The 22190-nt window shown below is 57.6% G+C and overlaps 10 protein-coding genes and 1 non-coding gene across 11 annotated transcripts; 4 read left to right on the forward strand and 7 right to left on the reverse strand.

Annotated features, from left to right (window-relative positions):
- Positions 1–260: 260 nt before the first annotated feature.
- BO86DRAFT_420959 (NAD(P)-dependent alcohol dehydrogenase) lies at positions 261–1539 on the reverse strand (the record flags this gene model as incomplete). Its single annotated transcript, XM_025675241.1, has 3 exons — positions 261–410; positions 458–1233; positions 1335–1539. The coding sequence occupies 3 exons, from the start codon at positions 1537–1539 to the stop codon at positions 261–263; spliced, it is 1131 nt and encodes a 376-aa protein (XP_025525067.1).
- A 1209-nt stretch (positions 1540–2748) lies between these two features.
- BO86DRAFT_402008 (uncharacterized protein) lies at positions 2749–3097 on the reverse strand (the record flags this gene model as incomplete). The annotated part of the gene is made up of 2 exons (XM_025673811.1): positions 2749–2946; positions 3011–3097. The coding sequence occupies 2 exons, from the start codon at positions 3095–3097 to the stop codon at positions 2749–2751; spliced, it is 285 nt and encodes a 94-aa protein (XP_025525068.1).
- A 336-nt stretch (positions 3098–3433) lies between these two features.
- BO86DRAFT_436283 (DUF3237 domain-containing protein) lies at positions 3434–4257 on the forward strand. The gene has a single exon (XM_025676004.1). It carries the CDS (start codon positions 3657–3659, stop codon positions 4152–4154), a length of 498 nt encoding a protein of 165 aa, XP_025525069.1. The 5' UTR covers positions 3434–3656; the 3' UTR covers positions 4155–4257.
- A 103-nt stretch (positions 4258–4360) lies between these two features.
- On the reverse strand, positions 4361–5745 carry BO86DRAFT_449821 (fumarylacetoacetate hydrolase family protein; the record flags this gene model as incomplete). The annotated part of the gene is made up of 4 exons (XM_025676751.1): positions 5296–5745; positions 5078–5214; positions 4545–4914; positions 4361–4467 (listed from the first exon to the last, which is right to left on the reverse strand). The coding sequence occupies exons 1-4, from the start codon at positions 5573–5575 to the stop codon at positions 4361–4363; spliced, it is 894 nt and encodes a 297-aa protein (XP_025525070.1). The 5' UTR covers positions 5576–5745.
- Positions 4967–5038, reverse strand: BO86DRAFT_t219. Its single transcript has one exon. It is a non-coding gene; the product is annotated as a tRNA-Gln (tRNA).
- Positions 5746–5857: 112 nt separating the features above from the next.
- Positions 5858–7896, forward strand: BO86DRAFT_367164 (carotenoid oxygenase family protein). Its single transcript, XM_025670135.1, has 5 exons — positions 5858–6087; positions 6167–6290; positions 6367–6743; positions 6810–6947; positions 7033–7896. Exons 1-5 carry the CDS (start codon positions 5905–5907, stop codon positions 7699–7701), a joined length of 1491 nt encoding a protein of 496 aa, XP_025525071.1. The 5' UTR covers positions 5858–5904; the 3' UTR covers positions 7702–7896.
- An 11-nt stretch (positions 7897–7907) lies between these two features.
- BO86DRAFT_367167 (putative C6 transcription factor) lies at positions 7908–10644 on the reverse strand (the record flags this gene model as incomplete). Its single annotated transcript, XM_025670136.1, has 9 exons — positions 10502–10644; positions 10330–10430; positions 10042–10274; positions 9474–9980; positions 9228–9420; positions 9015–9164; positions 8472–8959; positions 8185–8403; positions 7908–8071 (listed from the first exon to the last, which is right to left on the reverse strand). Exons 1-9 carry the CDS (start codon positions 10598–10600, stop codon positions 7908–7910), a joined length of 2154 nt encoding a protein of 717 aa, XP_025525072.1. The 5' UTR covers positions 10601–10644.
- Positions 10645–11190: 546 nt separating this feature from the next.
- Positions 11191–12347, reverse strand: BO86DRAFT_436292 (cupin domain-containing protein; the record flags this gene model as incomplete). The annotated part of the gene is made up of 3 exons (XM_025676005.1): positions 12054–12347; positions 11560–11994; positions 11191–11495 (listed from the first exon to the last, which is right to left on the reverse strand). The coding sequence occupies exons 1-3, from the start codon at positions 12310–12312 to the stop codon at positions 11191–11193; spliced, it is 999 nt and encodes a 332-aa protein (XP_025525073.1). The 5' UTR covers positions 12313–12347.
- A 285-nt stretch (positions 12348–12632) lies between these two features.
- On the forward strand, positions 12633–14469 carry BO86DRAFT_436299 (putative salicylate hydroxylase). Its single transcript, XM_025676006.1, has 6 exons — positions 12633–12725; positions 12782–13340; positions 13402–13558; positions 13628–13783; positions 13842–13981; positions 14033–14469. Exons 1-6 carry the CDS (start codon positions 12675–12677, stop codon positions 14380–14382), a joined length of 1413 nt encoding a protein of 470 aa, XP_025525074.1. The 5' UTR covers positions 12633–12674; the 3' UTR covers positions 14383–14469.
- A 414-nt stretch (positions 14470–14883) lies between these two features.
- On the reverse strand, positions 14884–19674 carry BO86DRAFT_411766 (uncharacterized protein; the record flags this gene model as incomplete). Its single annotated transcript, XM_025674603.1, has 9 exons — positions 14884–15627; positions 15699–15790; positions 15858–17108; positions 17181–17236; positions 17299–17477; positions 17558–17715; positions 17820–18491; positions 18543–18744; positions 18802–19674. The coding sequence occupies 9 exons, from the start codon at positions 19672–19674 to the stop codon at positions 14884–14886; spliced, it is 4227 nt and encodes a 1408-aa protein (XP_025525075.1).
- A 764-nt stretch (positions 19675–20438) lies between these two features.
- BO86DRAFT_457961 (uncharacterized protein) lies at positions 20439–21378 on the forward strand (the record flags this gene model as incomplete). Its single annotated transcript, XM_025677256.1, has 3 exons — positions 20439–20906; positions 20991–21166; positions 21241–21378. Exons 1-3 carry the CDS (start codon positions 20759–20761, stop codon positions 21376–21378), a joined length of 462 nt encoding a protein of 153 aa, XP_025525076.1. The 5' UTR covers positions 20439–20758.
- Positions 21379–22190: the final 812 nt, after the last annotated feature.

A 22190-nucleotide genomic window follows, 5' to 3' on the forward strand; every position in this document is an offset into this window, starting at 1 on the left:
CTGGGCTGTAAGCTGCGGAGTAGGTAAACTGACTATCGTACTGGCAGTAGCAGCATACATAATCACTAATCACCGCCGTGTCTGTCAGACCTCCCCTCGTGTCATCATCAAATCCCGTGGGTGTCATCCGAATCATGCCACCGGCGCAGAATCCCGACTCAACTGTCACACTGCAACACTTGCCAACATTTACCCCTTCCCTTCACTGGGGGATCGATTACTCGACTCAACGCAAATGACCCTCCTCGCGATACACAAGCCTACTCCGTCCAATCCAGCACCGCCTTGATCACCTTCCCCTCACGGACATCTGCAAACGCCTCCTCATGATCCCGGACCTTGTACACCCTGACCAGCTTATCGACGGGGAATTCGCCGCGGGAATACCGCTCCACCAGCCATGGCACAAACTACACCGTCAGCCTGATCCCTTTTTGCACCGCAACAGAGCACCTACCTCCGGCGGATAGACATCCCCCTCCACACAACCGACATACTCCTTCCCGCCCATCAGATGCGCAAACAGATTGAAGCGCACCTCCTCCGCGATGCCCGCCGCGCCCACGGAGACCGCGCGGCCGCGCGCCCGCAGCGCCGCCAGCATCAGCGGCACCACCGCCGGCACGCCCGAGCACTCGACCGCGAACTGCACGCCCAGCCCGCCGGTCACCGCCTGAATCGCCGCGACCACCCCCTCCCCCAGCGCAGCATCAACGGTATGCGTTGCCCCCAGCTCCCTGGCCAACCGCAACCGCTCCTCCCTCACATCCACCGCAACAATCACCTCGGCGCCCACAATCCTCGCCGCCATAACCGCCGCGAGCCCCACAGCCCCCGTCCCAAACACCGCCACGCTCTGCCCCCGCTGCAAGCCGAGCACATTCACCACCGCCCCCGCCCCAGTCTGCATCCCGCACCCCAGCGGCGCCAACACCCTCAGATCCACGTCGTGGGACACCGGAATCGCGCAGCGGCCCCCCACCACCGCCACGCGGCTGAAGCACGACTGCCCGAAGAACTTGGAGTAGACCGCCCCGCCGCCGGCGGTCTGCAGGGGCGAGGAGCCGTCGGCGCGGTGGCCGGCTGTGTTGAGCAGCGGGAACGCGGCGCAGTAGGCCGGGTGCCGGGCGGTGCAGTTTGCGCAGTGCGCGCAGAAGTCGAAGGAGAGGAGCACGCGGTCGCCGGCGCGGACGTGCGTGATGGCGGCGCCGGTTTGGCGGACGTTTCCTGCTCCTGCGGTTTTCCAAACGGGTGGAGGGGTTAGTGGTGGGTTTGGGGGAGGGGGAAGGGGGAAGGATAGGTTCATTCATTCGAACCGGGGGGTGGGGCGATACCTTCGTGTCCGAAGACGCCCGGCTGGCGAGTGGGCAGCTCGCCGCTCATGAGCATCAGATCCGTGTGGCAGATGCCCGTCGCGTGGATGTCGACGGCGATCTCGTCGGGCGCGAGGGTGGGGATCTGCAGCGTTTCCCAGACGAGCGGGCCGTGGAGCTCGTGGAGGACGAGGGCGGCGGTCGTGATCGGTTCCGGGAGGGTCATTTTCACAGTGGATGTCTTTCGTGCTGTTGTCTCTGTGGGTGGAGTATGCTGGGGGAAAGGGTATGCTCGTAGGCTGTAGTCGCTTGTATTCATCTGCGAAAAAAAGGAATCGAGGGCGAAAAGCGGGGTATCACTCCCTCGCCGGCAGTTGACGGCGACGCGGGATTCTGCACGGAGGTTGCACGGAGATAACCTTGCATGCCCTACTGGCTTGGCTCTTTGATTGGCTGGTGTGGGTTGGTGATGCCTCGGCGCGTACAGTTTTGCTTTTGCATAGGAAAATCAGACAAATACATTGCTCTAAGCTTACCTTGCATTCAATGTTTCATGATTGAATCAGTTGACCGTTCCGGGGTAGCCTTTATCCATATTTGAATGGTACCTGAAATTGATCTTCAATTCAAACTGGTGTTCAGACAATCGCTCGAGCCTGGACTGACGGCTATCTCATGTGCGCAATGCACTGTGCGGTATTGAGATTAAGATAAGTCGTGGCTTGCGCCCTCGATATATATTTGTGGTTGGTGGTGTTCCACCAAGAGTGGGGTACCACGCAATCTCCGAGGTCATCACAAGTACATGCAGTCTTCGTGCTACAGGTCAAACGCACCAATCACAGAGATAATAACGCACTGTAATGACGCGGCAAGTCGACAGTGGAGCTTCTGACGATGTGTTCTATATCAGAGGCATAGCATCTCTATCCCACACTTCGAGGCTGAAATGCTGAAATCCTCTGCCAAGCGGGATAGTGTATGTATGTACTGTACCCACGCCTCGTTATCGATAAGCGCCCGCCGCAGTCTCATGTCAGCTGTGCTGCATAGTTAACAAATTTGATATAGCTCGCCGACCCATCCACCTGATCGCCCATCCAATGCTATTCTAGAAGTACACGATTTATTTCGTAGAGTTGACATAATGCAGATGCGAGACAGCAGAGAAGCATGAGATCCTAGAAGGTGAATGGCATGTCCTTAAGACTAAGCGTCCTGGCTCTATGCGGGATCCGGCAGCACCCCACCAATCATATGGAGTCTGAATGCAACAGCCCTGACTGACCGCCGTGGCAGCAAAATCGGCCTGGAGATAAACCTGTTGCTGGGCGTAGAGCTTGTGCTTGCCAAAGCTGACCAAAGACTCACCCTTCTCTCAAATAGCGAAAATTAAACCACGAAAAGAAAATCACGACTTCCCAAGCTTCGCTTCCTACTCCACCCGCCGCCTCCCACAGAGATAAAGCGGCAGCGCGCCCGCGACCGTGATGGAGAAGCTGGTGGCAGTCGCGCACCACACCAGTGCACCCGCTTGGAGCGCCATTGACACAAGCAGAGCAGCGCGTTTGCCGAATTTTGCCGCGAGAGGCACCCAGAAGAGGTTGCCGATGCTCAAGAATAGGAAGCTATACTGGCGAGGGCGTCAGTCAGACCGTCAGCAACAAGCCCGTGAACACGCCCGAAGAGATACGTACAGTAAGCAGCTGCACGACACTCGACTCGGGTCGGCGGTACTCTATCATTAGGTTGGGAACTGCGACTGAGAGGCCCGATCCGGCCATGTTGGTCACCAAATTGGTGAGTGAGGCCGTGAGCACGGCGCAGCGCTTCAGCCAAACGGGCCAGCGTTAGGGATCGTGCGGATCCTGGGTCGGCACAGGGAGAAGAGGATGCACGTTGATGGGGATGAACAGGAACCTGATACAATGGGTCTGGAACCAGACATAACATGAAGGGTGGTAGAGTAGAGTAGATGCAGGTGAGTATGAAATGTCAGTGGGAGGCGACAACAGATACGAAAGAGGAGTCAGGAGTCACCTTTGCCCCGCAACAAAGCTGGCCCCAAAGCCGGGGAAAGCTCGATTCCCGACGCTTCCCCAGACACATTCTACCTTATGGTGAGAGTGGGGTATGCCACATCTCTGAAGAAGGACAGCCAATCGCCTAGTGAGGTAGTGTGATGACGGGGCAATCCCTACGCATCCCCGAGCCGCGGATATAGAAAGAAAGGCACCCCGTTTTCTCGCTTAGAGACACCGTCCTTGTTAACTTCCCCTATATCTTCATCAGGTCCGTGCACGTCCTCCATCCTAGAAACAACTCTTGTTCCCAATACCCACCATGCCCAACCCTCCCGCTTTGGAATACGCCTTCACACTCCATGTCGACCTCGCTCCGGCACTCGATTACGGATCCTCCGCCGTAGGCCACCGCCGCTTCATCCCCATCACAGGAGGCACGGTCACAGGCCCCAAACTGCAGGGTACCATCGTCCCCCACAGCGGTGGGGATTGGAACGCCGTGCGGGCAGACGAGGTCGTCCACGTCTACGCGCGCTACTCGATCCGACTCGCGGACGGGACGCTCGTCGGCATCACCAACGAGGGCTACGGCCGGGCTAGCGCGGCCACCATGAAGTCAGTCTTCGAGGACGAGGACCCCACCGCCGCGTCTATGACCAACGGCGGCCGGGAGTGGTACACGCGCACGCTGCCCAAGTTTGAGGTTGGGGAAGACCGCGCGGAGTACCGGTGGCTGACTGCGACGGTGTTTCTGGGGGTGCTGAAGCCGCCGACCCGACAGGGATATGTTGAGATTGATGTTTTCGAGGTGTTGTGAGATGAACTTGGGGGAGAGTATGTATTGTTCGTGTATGTATTAGAAGAGGAGATTTCGACGCCAGACACGGAGCTGGTTGCATTGCCGTTTATAGTCGGTCTCTGCGGGAGTTGCAACTATAGTAACGCAGTGTATCCGTCCACCATACCATATCATGGTACTCTATCGAAATTTACAAGATTTACAATGCGCAGTTTCTGTCAACCCTATTCGAAAACAACGGTATTCCGCAAAGTCCCAATCTGCGAAATCTGCACCTCCATCTGCGTCCCCGGCACCAGCCACTTCGGCGGATTGAGCCCGGCGCCCACACCTAGAGATCTCGTGGTCAGCGATCGCATCTACGCCAAACCCAACAGCCAAGAGCAAAAAAAAAAAGCGAAGACTCACCACCCGGCGTCCCCGTCATAATCACGCTGCCCTTCTGCAGCGTCGTGCCCTGCGACAGATACGAGACCAAGTACGCGCAGTCAAAGAGTAAATCGCCGACAGTCTCCTCCTGGCGCACCTCCCCATCGACAATCGTCTTCAGATGCAGCCGCGCCGGGTCGGGGATCTCCGACGCCGCGACCAGCACCGGGCCCAGCGGCGCAAACGTGTCGAACCCCTTCGAGAATCCCCACTGCGGCACGACGCCAGCGTACGCCGGATCGCGCTGCAGCTTCCGCGACGAGATGTCGTTCCCTGCGGTGTATGCGGCGACATACTCAAGAGCGCGCTCGCGAGGCACGTTCTTTGCGTCTTTGCCGATGATTAGACACTGCGGTGCGGTGGTTAGACTCGGCCGCGGTCTGAGAAAGACGAAAAAAAAAAGGTCGTGCCCGGGATCGAACCGGGATTACAGGAATCAGAATCCTGGGTGCTAACCATTACACTACACAACCTGAGGATGCAAACAACGCTTGGGACTGATCAATACAAACCAGCTCGCCCTCGTAGTCTGCTTGGTCATTCTGCGCGATAGGCGGGATCACGACCGGCTCGCCGTGGTCGTGTACACACGTGTTCGGCTTGAAGAAGATGAAGGGGAAGGGTGGGGGCTTGCGTCCTGCTTCTTTGACTGTCGACCAGAAATGGCTCCATGTTATCTTCTGACAGCGTAAAGGGGCAACCGGACGATGATGGGAAGTGAGCAACGTACTGTGCTTGGCGTAGTTGAGGCCCACGCACCGGAGAATCGGGACGTCGCTGGGGGCCAGCGGCGAGAGGATCTTTTGGACCGTGACGATCTCGTCCGTCACCTTGGTCGCCCCCGTGGTATCGTAGATGTCCTGGCCCTCGAGGACCCGGGCTTGCAGCTGATCGGCTTCGGTGATTTGTCCCAGGTCGATTTGGCGCTCGGCGGGAAGGATGGGCTCGCCGCGCAGAATGCGGCCGTCGCCAGCGCGGAAGCGGATCAGGCGTTTCCAAGGAAGTGACATGTTGAAATCTGAGCACAGGGAGAGAGGGAGCGAGTGGAATGATGAAGTGTCTCTTTCAAAAATGGATGAAGGTGGTAGAAAAAAAGGGTTCCAAGCTGGGGAATGTGTGCAGGTAGGTAACTACTGTACCTATCTATGTATAGGCGGGTGGCTGGGGATACACCGGGGAGAGAGCGGAAGCGGCCTGGGGAACCCGGAAAACGATCGCGTCTTGCGAATCGAGAGACAAAACGAAGGTCAGTCGCTAGACTGTCTTTCCATGTTTTTTTTACCAGGAGCAACGAACAATCGCAGGGACAAATCATTCATCTCTTTCGCTGTATCTCACCATGTCCGACATCAAACAACATTTCCCCGAACGCCCCCAATTCTCAGGCTTCATGAAGCCCTGCCGGGTGGAAGGCGAGGTCTCCCAATTGGAAGTGTACGGCACGATCCCCCCGGAGATCGACGGAGTCTTCTATCGGGTCATGCCGGATCCGCAACTGCCTCCCTTCGTCGAGGATGATCCCGTAAGGACAACCCTCCCCACCCCCCAGCTGCTCCCTCGTAGTGCTGGTAAGGCGAAGAGCTGAAGAACAGAAACTGCAGTGGTTCAACGGCGACGGAAACGTGAGCGCCTTCCGCATCCAACACGGCCGCGCATCGTTCCAGCAACGCTACGTGCGGACGGAGAAGTTTGAGCGCGAGCGCGAGGCGCAACGCGCTTTGATCGGTCAGTACTGTACATGGACCCAAAGTAAATCGACGACAGGGCCCGATTGACACACACACACACCCTCTCTCTCCAGGTAAATACCGCAACCGATTCACCGACGCCGTCGAGTTCCGTGTGCGCAGCACAGCCAACACCAATGTGGTCTTCTTCAACGGGCGGCTGCTAGCCCAAAAGGAGGACTCCCCGCCGTACGCGATGGACCCGTGCACGCTGGAGACGCAAGGCCTCTACGACTTTGACGGCCAGCTGCCCAGCCTGACCTTCACGGCCCATCCGAAATTCGACCCCGTCACGGGCGAGATGCTCGGCTTTGGGTACGAGGCGCGCGGCGACGGGACGCCGGATGTCTGCTACTACCGCGTCGCGCCGACCGGCGAATTCACCGAGGTGGTCTGGTTGGTGGCACCGGTCGTGGCGATGATCCACGACTTTGCGGTAACCGACAACTGGGTGAGTAGTTTTCTGCCGGTGGGGAAAAAGAGGGTGTGGTGGGATCGAATCTGATGGTTTGTGCAGGTCGTGTTCCCGCTGATTCCGCAGGTTTGCGATCTCGAGCGGATGAAGCAGGGAGGCGAGCACTGGCAGTGGAGCCTGGAGACTCCGCTGTATTTGGGCGTGTTGCCGCGGCGAGGGGCCCGGCCCAGTGACGTGAAGGTATGGCGGACAGTCTCTCCTTGTCTCCCCCCCCCCCCCAACACTGCCTCTATCGATGTGCTGGGGAATGCTAAGCCTGCGACAGTGGTTCCGGTACAAGAACTCCTTCCCCGGCCACACGGCCAACGCGTACGAGGACGACCGAGGCCATCTCGTCATCGACTTGGGCCTGAGCGAGACAAATGTGTTCTTCTGGTGGCCCGACGCGCAGGGTCGCGCCCCGGAACCCAGCTCCATCGTCTCCCGACTGGTCCGGTTCACCATCGACCCCCACGCAGAAGAAGACCTCAGCCTCCCGGAACCCCGGATCCTGCACCCGGGCAACTCGGAGTTCTACCGCATCGACGAGCGGTTCGCGACCCGGCCCTATCGCCACTGCTACTTCGACCTGATGGACCCGCAGCTGGGGACGGATTTCGCGTCCATCGCGCCGAAGCTGGGCGGCGGTTTCCCCCTCTACAATGCGCTGGCGCACTTCGATCTCGTGGCCGGGCAGACGGAGATCTACTTTCCGGGCCGGACGCACCTGGTCCAGGAGCCGGTCTTCATCCCGCGCGGGGACGCGGCCCCCGAAGGCGACGGATATCTTCTGGCCCTTGTGAATAACTACGAGACCATGGCCAGCGAGCTCCATCTGTTGGATACCCGGGATTTCACGCGTGCGCGGGCCAAGATCCTGCTGCCGGTCCGCTTACGCCAGGGTTTACATGGGAGCTGGGTGGATCGAAGGGAGCTTGGCCCACTGGCTGTGTAGCTTTACAGATTTCACGGGCGCATATGCGATTCCTGATGTGGAGTGCAGAGACGTCGGATGGTCCGCACATATGTATATATCACGTAGCTCATTGCACACATGTGTTGGATCTGCGAAGCGTGGGGGCGGACTGCATGGCACCCTGATTGTTGTATCTACTTACTTTTAATGTCGATGATGATGGAGATACAGACGGAAGCTGCAAACTACCAACCCTCCGATGGTGTCTGCCGGGCCATGGTCACAAACAACTCATCCAACATGTATTCGCCACACTCGATGCCCAGCGACGAGTAGTCAAGGACATTGTTGGCGCTGCTCATCCCGGACAGATTATGGTCAGCGGGGACTGTGCGAGCGGGATCGTCCGCTGTAGCATCTTATCAGTATCACCGTTCATATGCGGTCCGAGAATAGGAAGGGAAGAGAAGAAAAAGGAAAGGAAAGAAAAGAACGGAAGACAGAAGAAGAAGTAAGTCTTACACTGTATACCAAGAATCGAGATCAACTGCTCGAGGTAATACCGGCAGCGGTCCACCATCCGATTGCCCGTGTCCAAATGTCGCAGGATCGCAACGGCACGGGCGGGGTAAAGCTCGAGGTCCTCGATATGCGCCAGCCGATACATTTGGAATGTGTGGGCGGACTCGCGCGCGCGCTGGATCCAGATAGCCCCTGTAATCACGAGTGCCGCATTGAACGCTGTTCATACACAAGAGACAACGTGAGACACCACCAAGCTGCAGATTCCGCGAGGGAGGACGTCTTACTGTAATAGAGAGAGTACCACCACGCCCCCAGCAGGTCGAGGGGCCACCCAGTCGCCGTGACCACCTCATGGATGATGTTGATGATCTCCATCCCCGACTCGACGCACTTCTTCATGCTACTGTAGCCGATCTCGTTCAGGATCCGCTCCTCGCCGGGCTCCAGACCAGCCGTGTGGGTGGCGTCGAGGAATCGGACCAGAATCGGCCGATGCAGCAGGATCTGGACGTGCAGGTACCGTAGGGTGAGAATCACGCGAAATTTCAGGGGGTACAGCGGTGGCTGCGGTTGCACTCGCGCAATCTCCCCGCACAGGGCCTGGAACGTCACCTGACGAAGGCAGTCCGGCAGGGTGGCGACCCACGAGAGCAGCTGGTTCTCGATCGACAGCACCCGGCCCACCGTCTCCACTACGGGCAGGCTGGGCTCACAGCCCAGGTTGGCGCCGTAAATCTGGTCGATGATGGTGCCCATATGCTTGTACAACGTGCTAGTCAGTTAGCGATGCGAACCGTCGGACAAGGGGGAAGGGGGGGGTAGCCTACATCGTGTGGTTGAAGAACCCGGTACTGCAGCGGAGAGTCTCATCATCGACGAACGCTTGGCAGTCGCCGAGGATATCAAGTTGAGGAAGGTCCAGCTGGACATACTTATCGGGGATCGCCGGCGGCCGTCCAAAGGTCATACTTAATGTTCTGGCTGGGGGTCAGTCAACCGTCACAAACGTCGAGGGTTCCAAGCAAGAAAGAGCTGCCCACCGGTCCAACACCACACACCCAAACCACGTCCTCTGTCGGGTGTCGCGCTCGAGGGGGGGGAACACCTTGGAGGCTTCTTTCGAATGCAGGCCGAGTTGCAGCGCAGCCTTGACGGCGAGTCCGTGCAGCGTCCACGCCTGGACGGACTTTTGCGTTCCTTGCAGGTATTGCCCCATGAGCAGGAGGAACTGTACTGCGGACAAGATCAATACTAGCGTTTGGGGAATCACACGCGCGACGACGTACCGGCCTCCAAAGTCGTCCCCCGCATGATCTCGCCTTGGCACAACCGAAGAGCCTGCTGATAGTAGACCGTAGACTCTTGGATGCGAGTCTCGGCCGAGTACCCAGGGAAGACCGCCGTGAGCGTGGCCATGGCCAGCACGATGTTTAACAAGCCGAGCCAGGTGCGGCGGGGCTTCTTGGCCTTGCTCTTGAATTGGTGATAGGTCTCGAGGAAGGCCGGCGGATAGATGTAGGGAAACAACAGTCCGGTGTCGGCGAAGTATCGACGGATCAGAGGTATGATCTCGTCGGATGGTAGTAAGAGGGGATTTGTCGTAGGCGGAGATCGCATTGGCGTCGCCGTGGGGCTGCCGGTCATCGGGGATGGCTGCCGGGTGGCACTGACGAACCCGCCGTTGTCACCTGTTCCATGCATCGCAGGCGAGTTGATCTCTGCTTGACGGTCGCCTCTACTATGAGACACTGCCCGGGACAGGTGCCGCAGGAATGCGATGTTCGACGAGGGACCTGCAATCGGCTTTCGTTAGCCCGTTCTCTGGGTGGAGACAGAGGAGACGGCTCGCTGCACCGAAGTACCCGCACTCCTCCTCATCGGCGAAGGTCACTGCGCCCATGGCGTCAATCGGATCCTCGGGCCCGGTCAGATCCGCCAGCGGCTCATGACCAGACTCGGGCTCACTGTCGCTCGGGGGGCTTCTCTTCCTCGTGGTCCTGTGCGCCACCAATCCGGACAGGTCTGACTGCATCCTGTGATGGCTGTTCTCGAGGGACTTGATCCGCGCCTCAAGATCTTGAAGGTAGCTTGGAATCGATCAACATAGGCGGGTATGACATGAATATGGGTGGCCCTGCTTACTCTTTTTGCACGATGATATTGGTGGTAGTGACTGACGGAGTATAGACACATTCGAAGCCGAGATCCTTACACATGCTACAGTGGGGCCGCATGCCGTCGCACTAGGCCCGTGGTTGTTTAGTGAAACGGCTCGACTGGGGATGCGTGGCCGTCATGGTCATCAAATGCATACCCTAGACTTTCGGGTGCGACAAACATCGCAGGCCAGAGCTACGCGGCGACGCTTGCTCGCGGGCCCGTGGGCGGTGGGCTTATCGACCGGCAGCTCCATAAGTGACCAATGATATCCGGGGCCCAGTGACTTCGTATTGCTGCAACCGTCTCTGTCGTGACTTGCTGCGGATGGAGATTGATACGGGGGAGCGGGACACAGGGGATAGGGGATAGGGGATAGGGGATTGAGGCAAGAAGGGGGAAGTCGCGGGGAAGTCGCCTGGGCGGGGGATTCGCGGGTTCTCCGGGTAGTTACCCGGCACGCGGGGAAAGTCCGGAATACATTTGAGTCAGGTGACTCTACTCAGTCTCTACGTAGATCTATGGGTGCCTGAGGCTTTGACTGTTCCCGCTTTCGTACATACAGCCCTAATGTCAAACGATATATCTATGCCCAATTATGTCGTGAAAGCCCACAAGAATACCTTTGGAGGAGGTTCAAAGTCCAGGACCCTAGTTTATAGCAGTTCGTAAATTATCATGGACCAAGTCAAATTGCGATTCACTATTCGACTCTATAAATATGAAATCAGACACATTCATTGGTTCACATGATATGTACACAGCTGCGACAAAAGTATATGGCAACATTAATCAAGCCATATTCAGATTCCTTCTGCAAGTGATAATCACCCTCGAGGCTAAATCTCAGTCCGAGATCAACGTCTCTGTATCATCAGACGCCGACCGATAAAATCCCAGCGCCGTGATCATTGGCTTATCGTCGAACCGGTAAAGGTAGACGGTCTCCCCCGCATCCGCAAAATGCCGGTACGGATACCACGAAGGGACGCAGAAGGTGTCTCCAGCCTGCCACTCCAGCGTCTGGCTGCCAATCTCCGAGCGACCCTTGCCGGAAATCACATGGTACACGGCGGATAAGGTGTCTTGCCGGCGCGGGGACGCCGCCTCTGCATCCAGCCTCTCCGCACACCCGCCCAAGACCCGACTCACTGATCATCCCCAGTTAGTTCACTATGAAACACAAACGGACCCTAACACCAGGTGGGGACTTACCTTCTCGACCGTCAGCTTTCAAATAGCGCTGCGTGGCCCAGCTGCCCTCCAAACCGTCCAACCGGGCCTTCATCTGGCTCCAGGGGAAGACGATGGGCGAGGCCGACGTGTCCACATCCTCGGCGGGATACCGCGGCTCGCGGAAGTGCTCGACGAAGTGGACGGGGAAGTGTCGGAAGTTCGGCAGATCCAGCCCGTCCAGCCAGATCATCGGGCCGCTGCCATCCTTGCCGTGGTCGTGGTAGTTCCACGTCGGCGTCAGGATCACGTCGCCCTTCTGCATGCGGATGCGCCGGCCGTGCACCGCGGTAAAGCCGCCGCTGCCCTCGATGATGTAGCGCATTGCGAAGGCGGTGTGGCGGTGGGCGGGGGCCGTCTCGTTCGGCATGACCAGCTGCAGGCCTGCGTAGAGGGTATCGGTTGTGTAGGGTGCATCTAGTGAAGCGTGTTAATGCGCTCAATGAAGGCCATGGGGACATCATAGGGAGACCCACCTCGAGCGGGGTTGACTAGCATCAGCACTCTTCGCTCCGCCTGCTTCTCTGTGACCAGATGCCCGGCTCGCAGCAGACTGGGGCGGATGGTGTCATATTTCCATAGATAGGGAACGGCAGTGGGGTTCGGCTCCGGTGGGTTGAGTCTTGTCATCTGCGTCCAAAGGGGCAGCAGCGTCTTGCTGGTTTCGAGATCCTGCAGCAGTTGTGCAGCGCTATCCGCGCTTGGAGAGGGCATGTCGCTGACGGAAGGCGCCATTGCGATAGTGCTACAAGGCAAGAAGGTAGATGAACTCGACCAAAATCAGACAGTCAACCTGTGCTCATGAACAGCTGCTGGGCGTCTCGCAGGTGACGTGCTTATGTATGATAGCAAGTCTACAGAGTTGCTGTGCTCAACCCAGACTTTATGGTCAGGTGCATGAGAACGGAGTGTCCGGGTATACGCCGGGTCGTGGCATTGTCGGGGAAACGACGGGTCGGAATCGAGCCCGGCTGCCTTCGACCAATGACTGCAACCATCATATAAGGCAAGACTCGATTGGCACTCTAGCACAGGGATTATTGTTTTGAGGAACACTGATATAGACTCATCACCACGGCTTCTTTGGAACCCGGACAATGGTCTCGCAAGAGGGACCCGGAGCAGCGCTCCCCCATCAAACCCTCATGGTCCGTGCAAGCACCCCATCGAACTCGAAGGTAAAGTGACACTGACCGATGAACAGATGCCAACATACCCCAGTAACTGTCTCTATTTCGCGAAGGCGCTGGAAGGCTCAGTTCCCACTCTGTCCACAGCCCAGCGCGCGCCGCCGAAACTGAACATTTTACTGGTCGGGGCGGGTCTAGGAGGGCTGGCCACCGCGATTGCGCTCACGCAGGCCGGCCACCGGGTCACCGTGTACGAGCAGACGCCCATGCTCGGGGAAGTCGGTGCGGGGATCCAGATCCCGTCAAACTCCTCTCGCATCCTGTTCAAGCTCGGGCTGGAACCCTACCTGAAGCCATATGTCACAACCCCCGAAAATATCGCGTTCCGTCGATGGCAGACCGGGAAGGTGATCGGAAAGACGCGGCTGCTTCCGGACTTCATTGACAACTTCGGAGCGTCCTATTACGTGATCCATCGCGCGGACTTCCACTCTGCCCTGTGCCAGAGGGCAAAGGACCTAGGGATTGAAATCAACCTTGGAGCTGTCGTCGTCGATTACGATCCCGAGCTGGGAAGCATTACCCTGAAAGATGGCACGAGACACACGGGCGACCTGGTCGTCGCGGCGGATGGTTTGTACCTCTCTCTCCTCGTCACTGAGCCACCTGAGGCACAAAGCTTATCGACTGGCAGGGATAAAGTCAGTAGCTCGCAAGGTGCTTCTCGACGGCGAGGAGATGGCCTTCCGCAAGCCCGGCTTCGCTGCGTATCGGGCGGTCTTGGACGTGGACCGCATGCGCGATGATCCCGCGTTATCATGGATCCTGGAAAGGCCCGCATTGAATATCTGGTACGGTGATCTACCCCAGAGATCTCTACCCGTAACTTGAAATACCCCCTTGCTAACCCCCTTTTGCAGGATTGGCGATTCGCGGCACGTCATGACCTATACGATCGGGGCGGGCAAAGCATTTAATATGGTGCTGTCGCATCCAGATACCTCCGACCCGGCTACGTGGGACGCGGCAACGGCCCTGCAGAGCATGCGGACTGAGTTTCAGGGATGGGACCCCACGTGAGTCCTCTCATAATTATGCAGGCCTTTCCCCTCCTCATCAATACAATCTTTCTAGGCTCACGAAGATCATCGGCATGGTGGAGAAAACCATCAAATGGCCGCTAGTAAGCGGTACTCCGCTCAATCGCTGGACGAAGGGCAGGTTGGTCTTGCTGGGTGATGCGGCTCATGCAATGCTTCCGTACATGTCGCAGGGTAAGTGTGCACTCGCCAATGGAAGTGAATCGCATTGACTTGTAACTCAAGGTGCCGCGATGGCCGTCGAGGATGGCGTGGCGTTGGCACGCTCCTTGTCCTACATGCGGTCTCCAGACAATCTAACTGAGGCATTGGCCCTTTTCGAGAAAGTGCGGATGATACGGACGGGCCAGATGCAAGAAGCCAGCTTGTTGAACGGCAAGCTGTGGCATTTTGCCGATGGGCCTTTGCAGGAGGCACGCGATCGGGCCATGGCAGCGGAAGTGGATGGTCTGCCTTTCAGTCACAGCCCTAATCAATGGAGTGATCCGGCCACGCAGATGTGGTGTTATGGCTACGAGGCCGAGCGTGAGATTGATCTGGCATGGGCCGAGAAGCAGGAGACACGGACGACGTAGACTGCTGGTTTTTTATGTGTTAGAAAATACCCCAAAGTATCTAATCTGGTGGTGCATACGTGGCTGAGGGACTTTTTCCACGATTCAATCACAAGGTCGGATTTTGTATCCTGCGGCGCAACACGTAATCAAGTATCAGATGATGATGCTGGAAGAGAACAATCGACAGTGTTCAGGGAAAAGAAAGGATACAATAGAAGGGATTTACCTGTGTTATTCACTCATCCACTGGCCTTCCGGGGTAGAGCTTTAATCCAGCCGGAAGGCGGGTCGATACCATCCGTGCGACTTGCAGACAATGATGCTCTACCCTTTCACGACCAGTGTCAGGTTAAGTATTTATATTCTAACTGGAATCACTTGCTAACCTTCATTATATAACAGTTCCTGAGAAACCTTGATATAAGGTGATAATACATCCTATTGCCGTACTGATCTACAAATTGCTGTACATGATACTCACAAAACAGGTTCTGCGCAGCCCCCGCTTCCGGCCCAGCCCTAAGTCAGCTTCAGGTGCCCCATCGCCTCCTTGGCCAGCCCTTCCAAGAACTCGATTGTCTTGCCCGGGTAATATACGAGATCGAACTCGAAATCTTGGCCGACCAGCGTTCCCTCCAAGTAGATCTGGAAGGCGGACTGCTCCTCCGGTCTGGCAGTGATGGTGCCCCGGAGCTTGACGACGCGGATATCGCACAGGGTCGCTGCCGCCTCGATCATCGTGCGCAGGGTGTCGTAGATGGCGCCCTCGACGACCTTGACGGCATCGAGCCCAGCCTGCGCCGCGAGGAAGGCCGCGTTGTTGTTCTTCGCCGCCTCCAGCACCCCCTCGGCCAACGACACCCCCGCGCTCAGGCTACTGTTCTTCAGCTGCTGCAGCTGAATGCGGAGTTTCTTCGACTCCACTTCCTGCTTCTGCACGTACTCGTCGTGGATCTTCTGCGCGGTGTCGACCATCTCGCGCGCCTGGCGCCGGGCCTCGTCGAACTTGCCCTGCGCGGCGGATTTGGCCACGTCCAGCAGTTTCTGCGCGTTGTGGAGGTGGTCCCGCGCGGCGTTGATGGCGTTGTCCACTTGCCGCTTGATCGTTTCGACCGCTTCGCAGGCATGGTTCATGGCCTGGGTCAGGTCGTGGAACAGTTGAGATTGCATGATCTTCTGCGCCAGCTCGAGCGCTCCGTCCGCCACCCCGAGACCTACCTTGGCCGCGCCATACTGGATCCCGAGCGCGGCAATCTGTAGGTGCTGTTGAGAGCAAGAAAAGAGTCAGTTGAATGCACGAGGGCATACAAGGGGGAGGCTAGGGCAAGACGCACTGTGTCCAAGGCGAGAGCCTTTTGGAACCATCGCAGGCCGCTGAGTCTGTTTTCCAGGCTGTCAAGTTGACCTCGGAGGCTTTCGACCGACCCTGAGGAATGATCAGACCACGTTAGAGCCCAAGGCAATTGAGCCGAGACCGGGAGCATCTCACTTACGTTTGGCGTTGGCCACGTTGTCCCGCGCGCGTTGCACGGCGGCCTCGGCATCTCCGAACTTGGCCATGAATTGTTGTCTCCTCCGTTCACGGTCGGAGATGGCGTCGTTGTGCTGCCTTGTTCCTCGAGATTCCTCGTTGTTCAAGGCCCGTTCCTTCTCTTGGACTTCTGCATTAGCCTCGTGGATTGTGTGGTCGCGGACGGTCTCGGCCTCCGCCATGGCGGAAGACTCCTCCTTTTTCTTCTCGAGGACAGCGTCGCGATGGACGGCGGACTGGGCCTGCGTTTCCCGCTCGAGACGATCAAGTTCCTGATCTAGTCGGTCATTCTCAGCCTGGTACTGGGCCCGCGCCTTCTCCAATTCTGCTTGCGCTCCGGCAATCTTCTCCTTGTAGACGCGCTCCGCGTCCGCAACCGCCTGCTTGGCACCGTTGATCTTCGCCTCGACCTTCTCATGCACGGCTTTGAGCGCTCGCTCCAGACTGCGGGCCATCTCCTGGACAATCGTCTGTTCGACATCGGCACTCACCTGCCAGCTGGCCTCGCGGGGGTTGCGCATGAAATGGGCGCCGCCGACCATTTCGGCCTTGGCCTTGATGGCCAGCAACGTGCTCCACTGCATCTCGAAATTGAAGTAGAATATCGGAGCGGGCAGCAGCTGGATATGCACGTCCACCGCGGCCCGCAGGTCGAAGAGCTCCACGAATCCGTTCAGCACAAACGCCTGCCGCTCGCGGGTCAGCTCCAGGTCCAGCAACGCGAAGGTCCCCGGCGTGCCCGGCAAGACCACGTCTCCGCCGACGCTGAGCGGCCCCAGTCGGAAGGTCTGCAGCCACGCCTTGAGCCGCAGACCCTCCGTGGTCAGGGACCCGTCCATGGCGGCCTCGTGGTCGCAGATGGTCAGCCCGCCTTTGAGACGGAAGCCGGCCGGGTAGTGTTCTCCGCCAAAGGTGGCCCCCATGCTGGCGTAGATGAGCACGTCCTGGAAGCGGAAGAGCGTCACGTCGGTTGTCCGGATCTGCGTGTCCATCGCCGCGGCCACGAACTGGATGATCTCAGTGTAGTCCATCGACGGGGCTTTGGCCTCGATGATCATGTCCCGCGGATCCTCGCAGATGTAAAGCACTAGGTCATAGGGTTTGTCAGCTTTGTTGTCGAGGTAGAGGCTTCCCTTGATGCCGGCTCCGATTGGCAGACCCGAGGCGGCCAGTTGGGCCCAGTTGAACTTCAGTCCAATGCCCAGTCGTGGTCCTGGAAATACAGACGGTTTGTGAGCTGGTTGATTTATCACATTTCAGTGCCATAGGAACTATGTGAGCTTACCAATCGTCAATCGCTTGCTCAGGCCGAATGGATTGTTGATGTTGCCGTCGAAAAAGCTAGCATAGCAAAAGGATGAGGGTCAGCGAGGGCACTGGTGCCTCCAGGTTCTCTTGCTTACAGTTCACCATCCGCGCCGACCGGATCCACGGCCATCTTCAGGTCAAACTTATACCAGCTGTGCTCGTCGCCCACCTTGACGTCAAAAATCCCTCGGAATGCGAACGCCACCCCGCCGGTCGCGGAGCTGCCCAGGGAAAGCTGGAAGCGGCGGGATCGGAATCGAGGGCCCAGCTCGATCTAGCCGCGCAACTGGCGTGTTAGCCTTAGTGCACCTCGGATTCATTGATAGGCCAAAGCAGCAACGTGGAACGCTTTACCTTCAATGACTCAGGTAAATAGATGGATACGGAGGGAATGCTAGACCCCTTGGCCCAGCCCAGGCTGAGATACGATTGATCCCCGGCCGCGGGCTGCTTCACCATATTGCCCATCTGCAGCAGCGGCACTTGCTCTAACCTGGCACAAAGAAAGAACCCTGTTATCACGGCCTTATGTTAGTTTCTACGTAGCTAGACGGAGGATGTCTGAGGAGGGAAGACCTGCCTTGCTGAATGGTATAGCCATTGGTGTCCAAATTACAGGTCGGACTATTCGTGCTCGAAGCAATCAACGAAATCTCCTTGAGACGCAAATCGATGTCCGAGTTCTCGTCGATGGCCGACACAAACCGACTCAAGGAGAGATCAGCCTTCAGGTGGCCGCACACCACCCAGAACCACTCCTCGTTCTGTTTGCCCATGGCCAGCGTGACATCCACCTCCACGGGGGCCTGCCCGCTCTTGCCCTGCTGTCCATCGGTGTGGATGAGCACGCGGCCAGTCACCTCCAAGGACCCACTCCATCCCTTCTTTTCTTTCTCCGGGCTGCTGGCGGTCCGTCGTTTCTTAGTGGGCGGCTCATCCTCCGGTTGACGCGGAGCATTGCTGTCATTGTCGCCGCGACTGCCCACCAGCAAGGTCAGCGCGGCATGCTCGATGACCACGAGGCCGTCGCCGACCTCCCACTTGTCCACCTCGGCCGTGACGGCAATGCCCGCCCGCGTGATCGCGATCGTCGCCTTGGCCAGCGGTCGACCGTTGATCGTCAAGGATCCTTGAAGCAGGAATTGGGCCTGCGAGATGCGGACCGTGAGATTCTCGCAGGTAATCTCATGCTCGGTGTCGTCGAGATCCCGGCCGTGCACATCGCTGAAGAGACGCTTGATGTCGGACCAGGTGACCTTTTCCATGTGTCCTTCCAGGAACGAGAGATCTGACTATATGTTAACTTTTGTGGATAAGGTTTCTATTGATATGAACTCACCAGGTCGTCCTTTGACGATCAGTCCTGTCAGGCTAATGTCAGCCCCGTTGGAGCCTTTCCATCTGGCCGTCGCGGCAACGGAAAGCAGTGGCTGTAGATTGGGGAGAGCGACAGCATCGGAGCTGATATCCCGGGAGGTGGTTGTGTCTGCGGAGGCAGGTGTGTCAAGCGGGATTTTGGCGAGAAATCGGACCTCGTCCAGCTGGTGGGTATTAGCTTTAAAAGCTCTCGCAGGGGGCAGATGATGGTGTCATCTCACATGAAACGAGTCCGCTCCCAGCGCGTTCTCCCATTTCTTGTTGCCCGGGATGGTCATGCTGAGCTCCAGCCATTCGTCAGAGAGGTCCGCTTCATACTCTAATTGCAACGACCCCGTCAGGCCCGGTAACTGGATCTGCAGATCGCCAAAGACGCCGGCCTGCACCGCGCTACTCTCTCCGACCAGATTAGCCGTGCTGCCCACGTTAAGGCGCAAGCCGACCGACAGAATAGTGACCAGCTCCAATACCGGGGGCATGGGCGTCCGCAATCCGATCAAGCTGCCGGACAGAGAGACCCCGTCGATAGCCATGGTCTGGTCCTGCTCCATGGTCAGCCCGAGATAGGCCGACAGCCGCAGGACGGGCTGCACCGCCTCCCCAAGAACCGTCCGGAAGACCTGGAACACGCCGTCGAGCGCTCCATTGAGTTCAATCTCGGTGCGCAGGTAGAGCCCGGCAGGCTCCGTCCCAATTGGCCGTGACCAGAACTCAATGGCCGACTTGCGGAAACGCAGCTCGCTCCACGCATCAGAGTCGAGGGAAGGAAAGAGGCTCGACAGCGGGATCGCCTCGTCCAACTCGGATTTCCAAAATTCACGATCCTGCTGCCCTGCGGCGCGTTCGCGCCGACCGGCGACATTCTCAAAGAGAGGATCCGACCAGAACCCGACCCAGCCGGTGAATTTGGGCTCGCCCTCGTCTCCGGCCGCGGCGAGGTGAGCGTCGCTGAGACTGACGTCGCCGACGGACTGGAAGAAAGGGGTCGCCTGGTCGGCGGGGGATACGGTCGAAGAAGAGCGGGAGGTAGGGTTGGATCGGTCACGAGCCACGGATGTGAAGATGTCATCCTGCCAGATATCGTCTCCCGCCATCACGCTGTCGGGGCTTGCCTGGGGCTCGAGGACTTCTCAGTCTGCCGTGAATTCTGGTCAGGTTGGTGCTGTGGTTTATAACACGGCGACATCGGCCGAATGCCTCCGTCCTGCTGCAAGTTCTGTCTCGCTAAGGGGAATCGGAGGGTGTTTGCTTGCCGGACGCGTTTCACTAAACAGCACCGACGCTCGAGGGGCGAAACAATTAATTTGCAGGTGTGAACATCGGCTTTCTCAGTAAGAGCACGACCACATGGGCTCGTCCCAATATCCACGCATGTTGGTGCATCACTGCATGCACCGACGCTAGATCCGTGCAGCTGACCCTTGGCCAGCGCCAAGGCGCGAGTCGGCACTTTCTACCCCAATGGTTCCTGCAGCTGTACCCCCCAGGGAGGCAAGTCAGGTCCGAGGCAGGTCCCGACGAATAGCACAGTCGATTGTGGGAGTGTCGGCATGTGTGACCGCTTCTGGCTTGGGGGCTTGCCTGAAGAATGGCCGTCCATATGACCAGCCACAGTGGCGGTACAGTCTTCTATCGGGGGAAACCTCGTCTCGATCGTCCGGCCGGAAAAGTGGATCACCAGTTCGCGCGGCGGTGCCCCGGTTAGGGTAAGGTGTCCGGGGTGCTGCTCGCTTGAGATTGCTTCCGATCGCTGGGGTTCGCCCCCCGACGCTTGGCACCGGCCCGGGCAGTAACCACCGATCCTCCATCCAAGATCCCATCTCGTCTATACACTCCTTGTCTGCAGTCCCCGCAATAGCTTCACGACGCTGGGCAGCTGAGCTGCGGCTGAACCTCAGCTGCGCCCGCTATCTCCATCTCCCTTCCAGACCAAATTTTTCGGATTGACTTGCCTGCAGCTCCACGTTGACGACGAAGAACGCACGGTGCGATTCGGCATCGCCGACTGCCCAGCACGCGATCCTCTCAATCAGCAGTATGCTGGGTCTATAAAATGGGGAACTCCCCCGGCACTGAGATAGCTTTTCATCAACAGCAGCAACTTCTAACTCACTTCTCAACTACCCACTTCTACACTCTTCAGACACCGTTGTCTACCACAATCCTAACATCTTCATCATGCCTGTCTCTAAGGGAAACACCATCACCATCCCCACTCGGTTCCTCGGCGGCGCGGAGGGCAAGAAGGTCACCGTCCGGTGGCAGCAGACCTTCCGCGACCGCCACGAGGACTACTGGATCTGCAAGTGGACCAACAAGACCAACCGTATGTCTCAATCTTGAACCCGGTCCCAACCCATTGCTCCATGCCACCCAAAGCACGTGACTGACTATTCCTCTGTCCCTCCAGCCGGCGACCAGGGCGTCATCTTCGTGCAGGCCAGCAAGCTCGAGCAGCTGAAGTCGCGCAAGGTCGACGGCGACGACCTCACCGTCATCGTCAGCGACGAGTTCCAGTACGGTCAGAAGAAGGACCAGACCAACCGCTTCCTGGTCTACCACGACAAGTCCAACAAGCCCTATCAGGTGAGTGCCACTTAACCTCGGCCTTGTCCCAAGAAGCAGGCCTCTGCTCTCCACACATGCTCACCCACTCACAGCACCGCTTCATGGAAAACACCCTGACCTCCCTCGGCTCCAAGGGCGCCGACTTCGTCATCAGCCTCGGATACTCCGACGTCTCCAAGGTCGAGGATATCCTCAAGCACTTCATCGGTGACTACCTTAAGGACTTTTAGAGGCTGCGCATGGGTGGTTTGATGCCGCTGAGCGGGCAATATGATGGGTAAAGGTCTGGTAGAGGAGATGGATGAGGTGTTTGCAAGGGGGCTTTGTTTTATTTGAGTTGCGATCGGTCGTGTCCGAGTGTTATTCTTGGCCCTTGTTTCAATGACAGTCTTATGTTTTGTCGCATTATGTCTTTTGCTCTGCAGAGTCGCGAGTTTTTTCTCTTTCAATGGCACAGTCCTTACTGCATAAAGGTTGCCTTGTGTTGTTTAGTCGTAGTTTGTGCATACGATGCCGGTGACTGGTCTTGCTGGCGAGTCGGAATAGTGAGGATGAGAAAACCTTACTTTCCGTACCAGCGCCCGTGGCTTTCTCTGGGCACAGGTAACCCTAACTCGCTACAGCACCTCGTATCTACAAGCAAGTGAACATCGGCTTGAATTAGATCAAAACCACATGGAACAGTCTCTTGAAGCCTGATTTAAGCCTGACAGTAGGACTGTTGACCCCAGAGATGTATACCAGCAGCAAGATACCAAAAACAGGCACTACCATCCTGCGGGACGTAGTTGCAGCTTGTGGGTAGGCAAAGATTTATCAGGGTAACCCAAGTGGTATAAGAGCAGCAGTATTCATACCCAGGAATAAAGACAATCTCTCACTGAAAGCCCTATAGCATATAGTCAGCCTGGAAGGTATCTATTATATGAGCACTATGTGACAAGAGATATATAATTCCGACCCACAATCTGCATATGCTTCCGTTCACACAATAGACATTTTAGAGATGCGCTTCTTAGTTTGCAGGGACCGATATCATTCA

Source organism: Aspergillus japonicus (genome assembly GCF_003184785.1).
Source record: "Aspergillus japonicus CBS 114.51 unplaced genomic scaffold BO86scaffold_48, whole genome shotgun sequence".
Classification (NCBI taxonomy): Eukaryota; Fungi; Ascomycota; class Eurotiomycetes; order Eurotiales; family Aspergillaceae; genus Aspergillus; species Aspergillus japonicus.

Bases quoted from the DNA above. Each gene is read 5' to 3' on its own strand.
- BO86DRAFT_436283 (XM_025676004.1), top strand. From the start codon at position 3,657: ATGCCCAACCCTCCCGCTTTGGAATACGCCTTCACACTCCATGTCGAC.
- BO86DRAFT_367164 (XM_025670135.1), top strand. From the start codon at position 5,905: ATGTCCGACATCAAACAACATTTCCCCGAACGCCCCCAATTCTCAGGC. The intron at 6,291-6,366 runs GTCAGTACTGTA...CTCTCTCTCCAG, and splicing joins GGCGCAACGCGCTTTGATCG to GTAAATACCGCAACCGATTC. The intron at 6,744-6,809 runs GTGAGTAGTTTT...TGGTTTGTGCAG, and splicing joins TTGCGGTAACCGACAACTGG to GTCGTGTTCCCGCTGATTCC.
- BO86DRAFT_436299 (XM_025676006.1), top strand. From the start codon at position 12,675: ATGGTCTCGCAAGAGGGACCCGGAGCAGCGCTCCCCCATCAAACCCTC. The intron at 12,726-12,781 runs GTCCGTGCAAGC...ACCGATGAACAG, and splicing joins TCCCCCATCAAACCCTCATG to ATGCCAACATACCCCAGTAA. The intron at 13,982-14,032 runs GTAAGTGTGCAC...TTGTAACTCAAG, and splicing joins GCTTCCGTACATGTCGCAGG to GTGCCGCGATGGCCGTCGAG.